We start from the raw sequence: 19,071 nt of genomic DNA on the forward strand, positions 1-19,071 counted from the left end.
AATTCGCAGAGATTAATATTGCACAAGGACGGTAATTGACTTAATATTTGACCAAAACAAAGTCTTAGAAATGAAAATAATACATTTATCAAAGTAGTAAAAAAAACCCACATAAATCTGTTATTAGATTTATATTCCATTAGGTTCAGATTGTGTTTCTCAGATGATGTTCCGCATGCTTGTACCATTCACATCCGCTTCTTTAAAACTCACGTTAAGCAGCCAGATGTTCGTTCATGATTGCAAATGTTTCACGGTAAGTTAGAACTGTTTGGTTTTTGCTTTTATCAAATATCTGACAAACATATTTAACAGATAGAATATTTCAGACTTCTAGAAATAATACTGAACTACATGCAGATGAAACAATATATCATAACTTGTCTGTGTGTGTGTGTGGGCGTGTGCGTGTGTGTGTGTGTGTGTGTGTATAAGTTGCTTGTGGGAGGATGCAGGGATGCTCAATAATGCATCAAGTGACCTACAACGCATTCATTAGTGTGTGAGCGCTCATTCACCTGTGGGCGGATGACTCTCTCGATGTTCTTCAGGGCCGTGTCAGGGGAAGGGGGTGAGCAGTCCGGTGTGGGGCCCGTTGAGCAGTTGTCATGGTTACTGTGCTCCTCCTCGCTTACGGCTGCATGGGACGAGTGACCTTGGACCGAAAGAAAGAGTCAAAAGCAGGTACAGAGACAAAGCAAAGATTTGTTTGAGGTTTTAATTTCTCTCTCAACTATATTGTCCTAAATTATTATAAAGCCTAAGTTGCAGCTGTTTGGGAACGTACCCAACAGCATCCATCCAAACCTTTAAAGCTTTTAAAGAATTTAACTAATGATGAATGGAAACGATTAAAAAAAAGTAAACCTGTCTGCTTTGTGTGGCATTGAACTGAGAATTTAATTCAAGAAAGTTGGTTTAATGCCCACACGTGTTAACGTTATTTAGCTGCAAGATACAAGATATAGGTTTCTTGTGGTGGAAACATTTAGGAGAAATGCTACTGTATTCCAGTGTTTTACTGATGATAGTCAGGTATATTTATCCATATGGAGTAAAGCAAATGAGTAGGAGAAAATTACTGCATTGTATTAACAATAACAAATCATAAATGAACCTTAGTTTTCTTCATCTTGGAAATAAAACGTAATTTGAAGTGTCGCATACGTTTTTAACACGCGTAACGCGTTTGGTGTGAACACACCATAAGTATTTTATTACAAATTTTAATAAAATTAACAAACACTTATGCTTAAGATTGATTTAATGTTAATTACTGTATTGTTTTAATATTATAGCGTATTTATTTTCTCTTTGAAAGTGCTAACAAATAAAGTTAATATATACATTTTTCAAAAATGAAAGACAAAATTAGCACAATCTACATCAAGTTTGAGAACTCTTGAACCTGATAAAGAGATTCAAAGATTCTTATTTTCTACATCTTCAAACATAAGACCTTATTTGACACTGAAGGAATTGAAAACTAAATATTGCACATATTAAGTTTATTTTGTATTATTTATAAAACAGTTGTTTCTGCTCTGTATATTTCAGTTCTGAATAGGAGTAAGAGTGAAACTGAACCAGCTGCGTTGGTAAGCAGAGAAGTGTTGAGTGGACCGGGTCGGAACAGAAAATCGAGGAGTTCAGTTCTACACTTGGCGTCTTGCATACTTCCACCCACTACACCAGCAATCACAGGCATGGTAGCATAAGGCTGTGGTGAGGAGATGTTCTGTAATTTGAAAAGCCATAGCAACAACCGCAGGAGGACAATATGAGTGCTGCACAGTACAGTGATGTCTTGGCGTGTGTGGCCAATGACTCCGGAGCTAATTTCCCCAGTGTACGGCCATTTAACAGCAGATGAGAGCGAAGATGGGAGAAGGACAGGAGAGACTGGTGATAAAATAGTCAGAGACTCTTTAAATCTGCAGGAAAACACAAAAAGCAAACCGATCTACTTTGTTGCAATACTGTCGGCAGAGGTGGTGACGTACATACACAAATATAATTGCAGCTTTCTGTCAGCTGCTACCTGCCAACAAAGATCCAATCAGAGGTCAGAGTATCATCCAATTATGGTTTGATACCCAGCTAGAAAGATTCACACACAACGACATTGCTGTCGGTGAAAGCACCTCAGAAATCTGATGCAAGTTCAAGGATAAAGTTTGTTTACAGTCCCCGGCAGAAGTATTCACACTGCTCGGATTTCTCACATTTTGTCATTTTATCCCTCCAAAAAGAAATCTTTTTATGGGGATTTTAGAAGATGGACCAAAACAAAATAGTGAATGATTGTGAAACTGAAGGATACATGTTAAGTTTGACTTTTATTTTAAAAAAATATCAAAAGAACGGCTCCAAAATTAATAAAGCTGATACGCCTCTGCTTTGAAAAACATTATTTCAGAAGTCCTGGTTTTTGTCTACATTCTCTGTGGAAAGGTTTAAGATTTTCTTCCTTTTTTATAGAAGAAAGGTTTCTTCTTCACACTTACAATGAAGGTTAAACTCAAAGGTCCTCAAAAACGCTGAATAACGACAAACTAAGCAAGTGGTCCTGGTGTGATCTGCCCTGTGTACTGAAATTAAATCCAAATCCATGCAGTGGTTTCACTCAAAGATCCACAAGTAGACAGACAATCATCCAGCAACTGACTGGGACTGAATCAATGATTAAAGTGGGTGTAAACAGAAAATAAAAACTGGCAAAATGTGAGCGAGACAAAAGGAAGGAAGCAGCAAAGGGATAAATATAGAGATTGAAGCTTTTATTGTTGCATATATAAGCCTGTCAACACTGAGGCTTTTGATGATGGATCTGTGTGTGTGCAACTGTATTTCCATCAGATCTGCCAGGGGTTCACTCCTGGGAAATACACGCATTCCTCCCCAACGACAAAGTGCTTATTTGAGCATTTGGAACTATACAGTTTTTATCTATAAGATTTATATGTGTGTGAAACAGTGAGAAAATAAGTAGATGAATGTGTTCAAAATAAAAAAAGATTTAAAAAAACTCAATCAAAAACCAAAGCAGAGGAGCAGAAATCACTTGTTGCACATAACTTCTAACTCCTCAGAGAGAAACAACTATGAGCTCGACAAGAGACCTTATCCCTCCACTAAGTCATAAATTTATTTATTTCAAACAGACAAAAAATAAAAACATGTCCATGGATCTCAAAAGTGTATACACCAAGAAAAACTTTCCTCCTTTAACGTGCCACCCATCATGTGTGAGCATAACAAAACGAACATCACCATTTGGTTAAACTGATTAAATTGGAGCATTCGGTCATCCTTAGTTAAAAAAATAATAATAATAAAAATAAAAAATGCTATGTTCTGACCTCAAATAAAGTTCAGCTCTCTGAGTGAGAGTTTTCTGAACTTTACTCATTTATACGGTGGCCCAGAAGGGTTGCCAAAATGAAAAAGGCACAACGCTACACCAAAAGCCAGACAGCAACAACAAAACAACAATGAACTAAACGAGGAGAAGCGGCATTCAGCATCTATGCACCAAAAATCTGGAACAAACTTCCAGAAAACTGTAAAACAGCTGAAACACTGTCTTCCTTTAAATCTCAACTAAAAACCCACTTGTTTAGAGTTGTATTTGAAACGTAATCAATTGCAAATTTATTGACGGAATCTGACTTGATATTGTTTTTATTGTTGATTCTATGTTGCATTGTGTTTTTGTGTTTGATTTGATGTAAAGCATTTTGAAATGCCTTGATGCTGAAATGTGCTATACAAATAAAGTTTGATTTGATTTGAATGAAAGTTATGCTAGCAAGTTTAGCAAGAATTTTGTTTTATGCTAAAACTTTTACAATCCATAAACCTGACATTTTAACTGAGTTTCTTATATCCAATATACTAAAAATCTAGATGGCATCCAGATATGATGCCTGGAGAAAATTATCAGTCTGGTTGCTCACACAATGAATTTCACTCACAGGCTGAACATCTCTGATTCCTAAAGATGTAAGCCGTAAATTCTTCTCCAAACCGCTACAAGTAATTAACAGGGTCAGTTCCCAAAACTCTTCTCTTTAAGTATATCCATACAAATTTCCTAGGAAAGCTTCAAAGTCTCAGAATGCATCCCAGTAAACTGTAAAACATTCAAAAGCTTCAAATGGTTCAGGCTTATATTTCTCAACATTTCCGTGTGTTTGTGAGCGTTTGGTTCTGACAAGTGTTTCATCAGATGCTGCCTTCATATGTGCCCATCAAGATGAATCCTGTCGAGATGAGTTTTTCAGGCTGTCACATCTGCTGCTGTGCAGCTCTAACACTTTACATGCTCACTCTTTGTGCATGTGAGCCGAAACACAGATCTTCTCTGCATCTTACAGTTGGTGTTTGATCAAGTTCAGGGCAAAACAAAAAGAAAAAACAAAAATCACTGTTTTTTTCCATCTATATACTTTCTCAAAACAAGATTTAAAGTCAGGAAAATGTACAAAAAGTTTAAGGAAAACTTTAAACTAAACTTAGATTAGTGCAAACAACCAAAACAAACTCAACATAATTAAAAGTGTACACTTAATTGAAATGCAATTAAAAACAAAGTAAAAATGCAAACTAAAAGTGTGAGAGTGTGGCTGTGTGCATAACAGTTCTCCACAGTGATTTCCTCTGGCTGTCAGAGAAGACAACACTTTATTGCTTTTTCTTCCGACAAGTCAATGGACCCAAACACTTTTAATGTCAGAGCCCAGAGCGACTGCAAGCTGCCATTAGCTTGACTGAGCCGCAAGTGTCGACCAAAGCGGGATAAATGAGCTGAGAAGCAGCAGCATCGGCGCTTTATCCACCACAGAGACGTGCAAGAGAAAGTTCATGTGGGTGATAGAGTCTTTATTCATTAACATTTTAACTACTAACAACTGCAAAGACCTGAGTGGAAATTTTTACCTTTGAAAATTTGTTTTTTAGAAACACTCCAGCAATGGAAGGATAGTCTTGGTCTCACTTATGGTGAATCTCAGTGTTAAAATTTCGAAAATTTAGATAAAAAGATAAAATCCTCAAATATTCAACCAGAACTTCACTAGAAAAGTGTTGCCATAAAAATAATATAGCTCAAATGCAATAAGCTAAAGCATGTTTAACCAAATATTAATAAGGGAAATTGGGGATTTGATGTAAATATGTTCACCCGAATCTTACTTTTAAATGTTAAGGTATTTGTAATCATTGATCCTCCTTAGACTAAAAATGGCTCCAGGGATCCCTGAACTGAGCGCTGTAGAGGCGCAGAATGTCTTGTTTTTTTTAAACATTTTTGTTTGCAAAAATGTTTGAAAATCATGTTTAGTTTTTCTTTCATCTTAGCATTATGCACTGCTCTGAGTTGGCCAGTTAGACATTTCACATAATTATAATTAACATAAGACAACAACGACTTCCTGATAGGAATTAAACACAATTCATGTATGTGGACAGATATACAAGTTTCCTTAATGCTGCTTTTTCAGTATAGAAGTCATCATTTAACTACAATGAGTGGAAATATGAATAGCAATATTTGCAACTCAAAAATATTATCTAAGATATTCAATTCTTTGGTGAAAATGAGATGAGAACAGAAATGAATCACCAAGCCAACTTGTCTATTTAAGGTTGTGTGCTTCATTTTGAAAAATGCACAACAATCTTAACTTGGACAGCAAACATTACACTGTGTGCATGTGAAATAATTGAAGAGATTGTGGTTAATTAGGGCTGACGGCATCTGCAGGCAAGCAGTGCAGCAAAAACAGATCCTCTTGTTTTAAATAAATTCATCCCATGCAGCAAGTATAATCCATGCTTAATTCATTTAATGACTGCTTTAAAACTCATGGAGTTGGAGGATTAGGCTAAAAACTCTCCCAATATATGCGGCATTACAAAGAATATAATTCCATTTATTGCCTTTTAGGAGTGACAGGCTATGAAGTGGGAGGACATGTGGTGCAGTGGGATGCAACATTCCCATAAATACTGCAGCATCCAAGGTAGGGCAGGTTTGAGAAGCTTAGGAAGTGCAGAGACAACAGGTCTCTGCTGTTTCAGAGGCTGCTGGACTGAGCCACAGAGAATACAATAAGGCTGCTTTGATTGTTGAGGCAGAGAAGAGGTTCAGAGACTCTCAGCCTGCAGCGCTGTGACAATGCAGCTGAAGGCAACACCTGCAGAAAACCCTCCACCAGCACAGAAGCATTTAGATGGGGCATTTCAGAAAATATTCACCTCAAATATTGAAGTTCCAATCAAAGGTTTTTTGTTGTTTTACACGAATGTCAATGTCAAAACTTAATCACTTCAGACATATTGTACTTTTTTTTGTGCTTTTTTTCTTGCAATGCATAATCTCACCTAGTGTTGAGGAGCTGCTGCAAACTTTAAACCACTGCTTCATGGACTGTGGCTGGCTCAGATGTTTATTTTATGAAGTGGAATAAATGTGTAGGTTTAGCTTTAGTGCCTTCCAGACGAATTCCTTCTGCCTCATAACAATGCACTGCACACTTTATTTGTTTTGTTTGCAAAAAGGTTTGAAAATAATGTATGGTATCCTTAACATTATGCACTGTTTTGTGTTGGCCTGTTATTAGTTATTATCTTTACAGACTAAGGTTTTGTAAACACACAACCTTGACAAAAGCACATATTTCTGTCACATCGTTTAAGACGGGGGTCTCAAACTCATTTTTATTAAGTACTTAGAATTAAATAATATTGAACATCTTTTCACACTGATCTGGTTGTAAATCAAAATCACTGATTTTGTGGAGCCACCAGAAATATTTATGACAAATATATATGACAGTAAATGTGACTTTTTGCTACTCGCCATATCAATTACTACTTGACATCAAGTAAGACTGAGGAAATGGTAATAAAATTAAATAAATAGTGCTGCCTTGAGAAAAATTTTCAATAAACTCTCAATTATACATTAGTGCAAAAAGTTGCAGGGGTCTGTAAATTTCCACGATTGCAAAATTGTGAAAAACTGGATAGACTGATTGACATTCCTGGTGTCTGGAGTTTAGAGGGCCACATAAAAAGCTATGACGGGACGGATTTGTCTCCCGCAACCTTGAGTTTGACACGTGATATAAAATATAACATCTTATACACAGAATTTGATTCAGAAAAGTTTTCATTCACATGAACTCAGACAAAAACACTCCTTATTGTCGCTTTATGTATGCCAAACCCATAGGGGGCAGTGTGGCACAAAGCTAACATCCAATCAGGTTGCTTCAAAACAACAATAACTTCCTGTTAGGAGTTAAACATGACACCAGGAAGTTCATTTATGTGGATAAATATGTAGATTGAACTACTTTTAAATAGCATATTAGAGTCTAAGATTAAATAAACACAAGACAACGTCCAATGGGAACTGTGTCAAATATATTTGTGCATTATTTGTCACAGAATATAATGCGTGAGACACTAAATCTCAGTTTTTCCATGTAGGCACAGAAACCCAAAGTTTGTTTAAATCTCCACTTTGATGGAGGTTTTAATAAATAATTGTTTTCAGTTATTTTAAAATGAATTTTTAAGTGGCTGAAGGCCAAAATACATAAAAGTGTGTTTGTTTCCCCAGATATATGGATATGTGTGGACCAACATTGTTTAGAAAAATATGGTCAATTGGAAACAAAGTTTGAATTGAAATGCATCGAGTTTCTGCGTTCTGCTTCTCATCTCAGACCCAATGACTCTGTGCTCCAGTCATCACATCCTTCCTCTCAGGGGAAGATAAAGACACTGATTCACATCCTTGTCAAGTTTGCCAGGTATATGACTGAGCTCAGAGCAGGAATCCAAGACTTTACATCCTGCAGTGTCACAAGTTCAAATTTATGTAAAAGGATCAGCCAAAAGCTGCTCCCAAACTTCACCAGCTCAATGCACAAACTGCAGTAACCCTGTTTTTCTTCCACTATGGAGTGGATGCAGGCAGAAAGATTTCACATCAGATGTAGGGAGTTCAGGCTCGACTCTTTCATTCTCTCTTCCCCCCCCATCCCAACCTTTTGGTCAGGTAAGACAGCACTTAGAGAGAGACGAACAAACAGCACCCACACAGCTCACTTACGTCACTCGAGCAATTTTCCACCAACAGATTCTCAAACTGACAGAAATCACCCAGCATTCAGCTTCTCGCACTTGAGCCGCTGACTGTGAACCGGTGGCTCAACTCTTCAGCCAATCAAAACGAAACCGGCCCCCGACCCAAACACAAAAAAAAAAAAAAAACACGGGGCGAGGCTTCCCTCGGTGGTAGCCTCTCACTGCTCTGCTGATGGGAGGGAGGAAGAAGGGGTTGATATGTCACTACCAATACAGTTCCCATGGCAACATACAGGTGACTCACCAGCCAGGGATGCAGTTGCCCTGACAACCTGCAGTGTGTAGCTTTGCTGCGGGAGACTAGCGAAAAAGGGGAAGGGTGCATTGTGGGTGCCAAAACTACAATGAAGCAGGCAAAACGTGACGAGCAAACAGGAAGTAGAGAGAAAGTTAAAGCTGGAGGAAGAGTTCAGAGCAAGTCCAACTCTAATATCTGAAGACAATAGCTCAAAAAATATTTTCAAAATAGCTTTTTTAACTTAATATCCCAACTAGCATCCAGCAGGTGAGTAATTAAGTGTAACTGCACTTGGTTTGATTACTAAATAACTTTTTTTTTATTCTAAGCTTCATGTTAGCAATTGATCTAGCTGCAATGTAACGCCCCCTTGTGGTCGCTGCAGAACACAGCAGCTTTATGCTAATATTTTCAACGAGCTGATAAATTGTAGCTGGAGCACGATGTAGAGTAGGATGAAACTAAATAACACAGCTGCTTATTTATGTTTTTTATGAACAAGCTGACGTTAGCGGTGCAGCTAACGTCAGCTACCACAGGAAGTTAGAAAATTCTAAACCACTTCTTTCAAAGTCATGGGGAGTGTTTGTGATGTGCAGTAAACATGCTAACTGCTGTCACGAAGGTTATCACTTTAATATTAACTTCACTAGCAGTGAGCAAAATTCTTACACCTTTAGCTGCTTTCCATCTATTCCCACTGTGAATTTCTGTGATTTTCACAACTTGCATCAGGCTTAGTTGTATACACTAGTTCTTCAATAGAGCATATTTGCTCAAGATGTTGATTTCACATCCTCTTTCCATAAAATTATTTACTCCTTCTGTTTTTTTCCTCCTCACATGAACCACATTTGGTTTAACACAGGAGCAATTTAAGCCCAACAAGCAAACTTTGTGGATATCCAGCAAAATCATTTATTAAAGATGAAAGCATATATTTATGCATTTGCAATATCTATTGACTTTTCCAAGTCCCGGGTTCTCAAAAAATGTTTTTCTATTGTTTGATCCTGATGTCAGTATAATTTCTGGCAGAAAAGTGTGATGGTGAAGTCTCAGTCTCAGTCAGATAAACCACATCTTACAGCTGTTGTTCTAAATAAAGCATGTTGCATAAACGTCCAAATTGAAATCAGTTATACCCTGAATGAGGTCGTTTGCATGTGCAACTGCAGAAGTGATACACTGATAAACAGTGGAAAATATAATGATTTCTAAAAATATTTTCTAATATCACTCAGTTATTGCTGCACAGAATCAGTTGAACAGAGAAAAACTTACAAGATTTCGTTCTACGCTTTAAAAAAGCGGAAATATTTCTGTTGAGGAAAAACACCAACAACTATTGTTGGGAAACCAAAAGAGCGACACTCATCACCTGTTTTTTTACTTAACACGGCTTCAAAACTCCTGTAGGTTAGTTCTATATCTGCTAAGCACCTGAGTGCAGAGAGTCAAAAGGCATAAATGTATAAATATTTCACACGCATACAGCATGTTTAGATTGCATCAACTTTGCTACTAAATTTAGGTGTTCTTTTAGGTGTTTTTTCTTATGTTTATTTGTCAAAATTACATAGCACAGATAGAAAAAAACCTAAACAAACTAAGCTTTTCTTAAATCCTAAAACTCTAAAATACAAAACGTGATTGATGGTACACCTGGCATTATATTTGTCCTATTCATTCGTTGCTGTGCTTTTAATTGCGGAAGAGACACAGAAAAATCACAAAGCGGTTTTTCTTACCGTTGCGGGCGCAGACGTTGAGCCGGTGGTTGATTTCGAGGGAGCAGGGTTTGCGTGTGACGGCGGTGGTCACGGACTCGTACGGGTTGTCCTCGTCTTCAGGCAGGAAAACATCCAACGACGGAGAGGTGACCAGCTCAGCAGAATGCTTAAAATCCTGGATGAAGACAAGGAAAACACAGAAATGTTTGACTGTTTCCCTAAAACATATCAGGGCTGGAACCAGGACAATTCCCGGGAGCCTTTTCTCCACCACCATTTATTTCAAGCACTTTGGTGGCTACAAACACGTGTACTCCATCCATTTACCACAGGAGCACCTCCAATTACAGCACATACTGTAGCCTGTCATTAACTAAAGCAGAAACATGGATCATGGCGATGATTGCTGATTTAAAAGTGAATCTGGCTCAAAAAAACAAGATGAGAGCAGACAGTAGAGCAAGAGTGCATTCAGGTGATTCTCTGAGGGTCAATCCTTTAAAAACAAGCCAAACGCCTCACTTCTGTAAACTCTCCATCCAGCTACAGGCTCTAAGATTGAAACATCAGAGTTCATCTAAAAGGTTTCAACTCTCCTCTGTCTTTTAAAACTTTTGTTTTTTCCTTTTTTGTGATATTCCCAACATCATCAGCAAATGTATGCACTTTTCAAATATGATTAATCTGATCATGAAAGATAAAATAAACATAGAAAATTAAAGTTTGAAGCTTCAGAGGGTTTGCTTAAACAGATGAAAGACATGTCTGGTGATATTTGAATCGCTTCAGGGTCTCATCTCATCACATGCTTTGATTCGACAAAAAAAGAAGCACAAAGCACAAATCCCACAAATTCCCCAAAACCCGAGATAAAGGCACGAGAAAACATCCAAACATCTTTTTGTTCCAGAAAGCAACTAAAGCAGTTTGACTCTCAATTAGATTTTTCTTTACACATTTATGAAACTTATCTCCAAAAGCATCCAATACTGACATTTTCAAATGACACAATGTCTTGCTATATGACACATGCAAACACATAGCAGAAAGTTTTTTCTCAAATACGTTAAAACTAGCTGACATATTAAAATAAAACTATCAATTCTCCATAAACTTTTATAAATTTGAGAAATGAACTGAACTTTCTTGCACTGTTTGATCACTAGGATCAATTGAAATGTTTGGATGATTGGATAGATATGACCATTTTTATGTAAAGTGCCTTGAGACGACATGGTGCAAAATAAACCAAATTGAACGGACCACTATAAAAGTGAAGAGAAAATTACAGATTTCATTTTTTTTATTAACTTTTTGTTAAAAAGCCTTTTTTTTTTTAAGTGTGGAATGCATTTGAATTATCCCCCCGTCTCTCTGATACTTATATAAAAAAAAAATCTAGAAGATGGGAGAATCTGTAGAAAGGAAATCTTTAGATGTGCACTATATAAATCTAGCATTTATGGAAAAACATCTAGAAAAAATGACAAAGGTTAAAGTTTATAGGAAGTGATGAGAGACCAGGACGGACGTTCACCCTGCAGCAGGACAATGAACCTCAACATAGAGCCAGAGCTACGTCAGAAAGTCTTAGATAAAACCATATTCATGAATTAAAACGACCTCAAAGTGTAGACCTAAAATAAATTGGCAATCTGCAGTAAGACTGCACAAACACTATCCAACCTGAATTTTCCATAAAAAGAAAATCTGTTTCTCAATATTCAAAGCCAGCAGAGACGTAACAGGAGACAAGGAGCCGTAAGTGGAGAAACAAAAAGTTGTATTGACTTAAATCACATAAAATCACACATTATTTGGAAGAACTGTTCCAGTAACATTTAATCTTTATGCTAAATAAAAGTTGAATTTGGTTACACTTTGAGACTGAAAACATAAATGTCGATTTTGGAGCCACCTTTGTGGGATACAACAAGGAGATTTCACATTGCACATTCCTGCAGCTGCAGTGAAAAGGTTGAGTCCCACTGGGCTCAGAGAGCGAGCCAAAGCCCAAATGTCCCTTATCAGTGAGGCAGATGTGTACAGGAAAGGAATGAAAAACAGCAGCAATGTGGAGAAGGAGGAAAGGTTACAGGAGACGCCGTGATTCCACCCAACAAGACAAAACATTCTCTTCCCCATTCTCCGCCTTTTGACGTCCTTTCCCCACAACACGGGACTCATCGTTCTGGAGCGTCATTTGGCCGACGTTGCAGCTTTCCTAATGGGATCAGTGGTTAACATGTCACTATGACCGCAGCTTGGGTGTGGTTACGCCTCGTCTTATCACTGGTTTAAATATGTTTATGAAATGACTCCATTATACCCCTCCTACACCTACTTCCTACCTTTTTTTGTAATTCAAAACCTATTAGTCTTCTTGCTATTATCTGCTACTACATTACCCACACTGCACCAGGCTATCAATCTTCCAGAGAGCACACTCCAAAACCATAAATCACTTTGGCTGAGAGAGCAATCAGTCTGCTGATGGTTTCTCTCACTTCACTGACTCTCAATTTCAAATGTATTTCACAGAAAGCCAACAAACTCAAAGAGCCATATCCTTCACTCTTTTTTTTTTTTTTTTTTTGCTCCTTTCAGTCTTCATCATCTCTCAATTAGATTGTCATTACTGGTTAATGCTGGTCCAGTCAGGCTTGTCTGCCTTCACTCCACACATGGCCTGAGTCAGCTGACACTGATTTGGGTCAACAGACTGGATAGTTCAAGATTTCACACCAAACTAAAAGAAAAACCTGTTCCTTTAAGAAACCAGCGGTGGAAAAAAAAAGCAAACAAAAAAATAGTTAAGTCATATTCGAGTGTATCCTACTTTGATTTACACAATTACTCACCTCAGCATGTAAGACGCTTGATGCTGGAAGTAAAACTGTCTGATCAGATCAGACATTAAGAATACTGACATAGTATTCCAAAGAGTTGGGTTCTTTAAATGTGGGAAAAAATACAAACAATGAGCAGAAGTGCAAATTAATTCCACACTCCTGATTCCAATATACATTCACTATTCGAAAGGTGTCTGATACAAACACAAAAAAAGACTTCTTCACTTCCTCAATTTAGACCCACGTAACACACATTTTTCAATTTGACTACACACATACAAAATATATAAATAGAAAGAAGTGAGACAGAAGAACAAATTAGTCAAACCAATAAATAAATGACAGATAATTTTCCACTTTAGGAAATTCATGTAGTTTATCAATAAGGTTATACCTTTTCTGCCTTCATGTTCATGTCACATTGATCATCTCTGTCATGTCAAAGTATTCTGTATTATTACAGTATATAGAAGTTACTTTTAGACCTTAACTTTTCCCCAAATAGCCTTCTAAACTTTTACAAGCAGTTCTACCATTAGGAAACTTCTCAAATATACGGAAAAGACAAACAAAGTGCAGGATTTCCCTGAATATCTTGGAGGATTTTGTGAACATGAACTTGTGTGTCACCAGGTCAAATTAGGCAGGAAATGCAGCAGATTACTTTGTGGCACGCAGTGGAAGAGGGCGTTGTCCTTCAAAGCAAATGAAGTTAAAATCTCAGGAGAGCTACTGGAAGTGAAAGTCAAAAAGAAACAGAAAGATTTCCATTTTGAATTAGAGAGGAAGTGACAGAACACAGGCGTTCAGTCCTGATTTAATAAAGTGTTAGTCGCAATAAATGCAATAGAGGAAAGAAAGGCTGATGATTATTAGAGCCCTGGTGGCTTAGATAAATGTCACAGTGAATTAATGAAGTATTTATAATGCAAAGTAATTCCAGCTGAGGAATGAATTAAATAAAAAAAAGAAACATTTAGGAAGATATTCTGGTAAACCTGAGCTTTCTAAAAATGCTGATTAAAATAAAAAAAAAGAACAAAGCTATCTCCACCTCACCTGTTGAGCTAAAACAACAGGCAAAAATATGTCAAATGGCCACACATAACAAGGAAACGATAGACAACAGAGAGAGAAAGCAGCAGAAAGCACAGGCTGAAGTAAAGCCACCAGGATCCGAGTCAACACTTACTTTGGAAGATTTGTGTCAGCGAATCCCACGGAGATGAGCACGGGACAGACAGAGCGGGAAGAGGAAAACTGAGTTTGTGCCGAGGAAGGGAAGCGGAGGAAGTGGGAGTGCGGTGAGTTAGGGAGCAGGGATTTCCTCACACACACACAAATGTAAGAAAAACACTGGAATGACGGGCAAACAGACACATAAAGGTTCGTTTTCTAAGGGAAATGAGAGCAGAGAGACTAAATATTTCAATTTTTGAAAAATATGAAATTGAAATTCCTTCTCACTCAAGCATGAAGATGAAACACTACAACATTTACCTGCTATTCTGATGGTTTTTCTTCCTGGTGCTCCTCCTGACCAGCTCCTAAATTTGCTAAAAGTCGCTCTAAGCGGTCCGAAAGAAAACCGCCCTCCCTTTCTATCTTTCAGGGCAGAGATAGGGACACAGACAGACTTGTTTCTGAGGCGCACAGGAAGAGCACAGACAAACGGAGGCCTCCTCTGGCCACTAATTAGCAGGTCGTATGCGGCTCCCGTCCCAGCGCTCCGGGCAGATTAAACATCTGAGTGCATGTGACTGCAGGATTACATGAAACACTTTCTGATTATATGTGTGTAAAAACGCAGAGCGGCTGCAGGAAATGCCTCGTTTGATCATGTGACGACTTTCTGCATACTTTAAGATTTTCCTTCTGTCCTATTCCAAACTGTAATTGTGTTTTGTCCACCCAGAGAGGAAGTAGTCTTCTGCAGTGATTATTTTCACTTTTTATGTCTTGAAGTCTTAAATCCAGCGGGTCTTTCAGTCTGTGTCAGACCAGGAATTGTTACCCAAACCCTGCACTCTGAGATCCGAGTTCAAAGGCCATCAGATATGAATAGATGCTATAATCTGCTGGCATTTCCTCATGGAGACTATTTGATTAGAGAGAAAGGGGAGGGCCGGACGCGGCGGAGGACAATGGACCCTCTTAAGCCCTCGCTGATCGTGGAGGACAACAAAAAAAAATAAACTCACAGAAACAAATTTATTTACATTCTTAAAAAAGAAACAAGCTTATTTTATAGCACCTCAGCAAATACAGATTAATAGATGCTACAGATAATTATGTTTTAGGGTCAAATTCAAGCCCTTTTTATACATTTTTAAAGGTAAAATTTCATTCTGCTTTGTGAACAGATGGTACAGTTTTGCCAATTTTTCTTTGTAAAAGAATCATCAACAGGATGGGGATTGTTCATAAATAGCATTTTTACATTTGTAGCACAGACTTTGACTAAACCACTCAAACACACTGGGGATGATTTCAAATAAGTTATCTGTTGTAACTCTGTCTATATGTTTGATTTTTTGACCTTTCCAGGTTTTCATTTATTAAAGATCATATTTATAATACTTATCCTACCAACTAATTCTCCCACCTGAGTTGTGGCTCTCTGCAACTCCTCCAAAGTTATACTGAACCACTAGGCTGCTTTGGAAATGATTTTATAACCTAACTCCACTCATCCTCAACCCTGATTTCTCAGGATAGTTTGTTGGTTGGTGTGGATTTTGTTTATAGTTTTACAGTAAAAGGGGAAGAAGACAAAAACATTTTCAGATCTTAATTTCTAACAATGAACAAAAAAGGTTGATTTTCCACTTGGATTGTTTGGTTTGAGAGAAGTAAGCTAGTCTGAGGTAACGATGGGTCACTGAGAAGAAAACATCTTTCACATTCCTCATGACGGCCGCTGTACTGAGCAAAGATCAAAGTATGGCTTATCCTGGCTCCAGAAATAATCCCACAGCATTCACACGGACAATGAACAAGTGTTCACCTTGGATCTTTAGCTGGAGAGCTTAGAGTTATAATAAATAGAAATAACTTTCCACAGTATAAACTAAACAGATCCAAAGTAACATGTCATTTCTTTTCCATCACAAGTGTAATGACATTAAATAACTCCTGCTGTTTTGCAGAATATCTTTGTATTTCTCTTCTGCACGAGGGAGCATGTTTAATCAACTTCCTGTCTTATTTATTAGGGATTCTGCATTTATATTTCAGGCATGATGCTGAAAAATATCTTCAGAGGATTTCTGCCGTTTTCTTTTGTGCTACCTCAACGATTCCCACACCTTAATGATGAACCTCCAGTGCAGCCTGACAGAGGATGTGTTTTTAAATAAACAGCAGTGAATGATTCAAGAGACTGTGTGAATTTTATTCTGGGAGAAATATAGCCAGAAGATTATCTTTTGTGCTTCCCAGTATGACTCATCTGCAAACAATTAAATCACCTATGTTTCACCCAGGAAAAAAAAAAGATACAGCATTAGGAAAAAAGTTGATCACAGCCTCACCAAAGTGAAGAATGGTGGAGGCTGCGTCATGCTGAGGGTTCTCGATTCTCGAGAATAGACAAGGCTACAAAATTTGGGTCAAATTTGTGTGTAAAGATGGCCCAATCAATGTCCAGAAAAAAAGCTAGTTGAAGATATCTGGCAAGATTTTAAAACTGAAGTCCTGACACTCTATCAAATCTGATTTTTTAAAATTGGGTAAAACTTTTGCTGCAGGTAATTTTCACCTCAGGAATAATACATGCAAATCCTAGCTGGACAAAATTAACACAACTTTTTGTCTTTTGTCTCGCAAAACTCCTAAGGCGTTAGAGTTAGAGGTGTTTTTGTGTCGAAAGTTACTTTAGCAGCCAAACGCTGCACTCTCCAGAGAATAAAGTCCATTAACAAGGACACTGTGGACTTTGAGCTGCTCTGTTAAACAACAGAGAGAGAAAGAGGGAGAGAGAAAGAGAGAGGCATCAGCGGCGAAGAAAAAACTGAGTCAAAATATGAGAATCATAGCAACTAAAATACACAAAATAATTACAAGATTCAGCCTGGTCTGTGGACTGTAGCATTTTTCAAACCAAAACAGAAAATGAGAATTCAAAAAGCAAAATGAAATACAAAAATAAAAAGACTCAAAAACAAATTTTCAGAACAGGTACTATGATTTTTCTCTGACTTTGTTTATACCCATTTTTCTGGATAAAACCACAAACTTTGATAAGATTTAAGTGGGAATATATGGCAGACCAACACAAAGTAATTATTTATTATTAATCCTATCAGATCAAACAGAGCGCTGGCGATCCAGCCAAATTTGCAGTACCGTAGGTAAGAGGTTAAGAGGTATTGGAGGTACAACAGATGCCCGCCACACTTTTAAGATTTCTCTTTTGGAAAAATATTTCTTAACCATGTAAATTTTCTTTATAGTTCCACTTTATGATCTAAAGTTGTTGGATAAATGACTAGCATCTCAGAAACACCTGCTTCTGATGATTAACATCTTCAGTAACTCTTGTAGCTTCCTGATCTCCTTCTGAGCTCATATGACCTTTCCCAGATCAATAAGGGGAGCTCTGATCTTCTAAAAGAGGACGCCAAAAAGAAGAAGTTTGGTAGAAACAGAAAGAAAAGTAATGAAGGAGAATGGAAGAAGCTGATGCATGCAGCTCTTTGACGCACCTGTGCTGATGTGGCTCAGGGTTTTTTTTTCCCTTTTCAAATCGTGAACATCCCACATTTGCCATCTATTAAATTTCTGTGTTGCCTGGCAACCTAGTCAATCTCTCTCCAGCCGAACCCTTTTCCTTTACTGGTGAAACATCTCTCTCTGTTGCCTATGACATGATTCTGCTTTAAAGGCTTTCAGGTCGGAGCTGACGTCAAACGGGGAAACTTCCACCCAGGATCTGACGACTTTGAGAAGTCAACGACAGGAGAAATGCTGCGAGTGGTGAGGACCGTTCTCAACAGGAAACACTTCCTGCAGCAAACCTGCTTATCTTCACGTAACGCACAAACAAGAACAAGCGATAAATACTTCCTAAGAGAGTCAAAGTATTGGAATTATGTAAAAAAAAAAAAACAATAAAACGTACATATTTAACATCATTAAATGTGGATGAATCGAGTAGAAGAAAATCAAAACATTGAAAACCATGGATCTGCAGATGAAATGAAAAATTAAATTGTCTAAGAACAACAAAATCTGTTTTTAAACACTGACAGGTCGGTTTCCTATCAGCTTTTAAAAACAGAATTTGATCCGTTTTCCTGTTTAACTGTTAAAATTGTATTCAATGACAAAATGATTATGAAAGTCGAAACAAAAATAATTTTATTATATTAAATAGAACATATTTCATACAAACCCCAAAGTCCAAGTGTATTTTTTAAATTAAAACTTTAAAACAAGGGTGTCAAACTCATTTTGGGTGATACCAAGATCATGACGCCTGTTCACAAACTGCTAAAATATCAATAAATTCTTAAAATTAAATAATATTATTGGAAATCTTTTTTGACTTTGTGATTCTTTTAGTGTTTGTGGTAGAAATTTGGAAATATTTGCAATATTTGTGCTTACTTGTGACAGTAGATGTGACTTTCTATTACTGAATAGATCCTGGACATCAATTAAGGCTGAGGCAGCATTTTAATGCAAGTCAGAACGTTTTTGACAATTTTTGAGAAAAATTTGCAATAAACTCCCAATTATGCATTAGCATAAAAAAGTGTAGGAATTTGTTGATTTTGGATGAATTTTCACAAAAATTTGAAAGAGACTGGAGGGACTTATAGATATAATTTGGCAGTAAATAGAAAAAAACTTCATTGATTTGACTGATAACATAATATTTAAGTACAGTTAGTGTTTCGTCTAGAATCTAGAAGGCCACATAAGATGCTGTGGCGGGCCAGATTTGGCCCACGGGCCTCGAGTTTGACACATGCTTTAAAACAAACATAGAAAGTAAAATCTTCCTCAAGTTGTGGCGTCTTGAAATGCATAGCAATTAAATACACACTCACATTGTACTACACTTTCTTATAACATAAAG

General features: G+C 37.3%; 1 protein-coding gene across 5 annotated transcripts in view; it reads right to left on the reverse strand.

Annotated features, from left to right (window-relative positions):
* The window catches only part of anks1b (ankyrin repeat and sterile alpha motif domain containing 1B), a 184,575-nt gene that overhangs the window by 80,076 nt on the left and 85,428 nt on the right, over nucleotides 1–19,071 (reverse strand). For all 5 annotated transcript variants that reach the window (XM_044107729.1, XM_044107728.1, XM_044107731.1 and 2 more), the window contains 2 exons: nucleotides 10,153–10,309; nucleotides 519–655 (listed from right to left, as the gene is read on the reverse strand). In XM_044107729.1, the coding sequence (XP_043963664.1) occupies nucleotides 519–655; nucleotides 10,153–10,309 (294 nt within the window). The remainder of the gene's footprint in view (nucleotides 1–518; nucleotides 656–10,152; nucleotides 10,310–19,071) is intronic.

Source organism: Gambusia affinis, linkage group LG23, assembly GCF_019740435.1.
Source record: "Gambusia affinis linkage group LG23, SWU_Gaff_1.0, whole genome shotgun sequence".
Lineage (NCBI taxonomy): Eukaryota > Metazoa > Chordata > Actinopteri > Cyprinodontiformes > Poeciliidae > Gambusia > Gambusia affinis.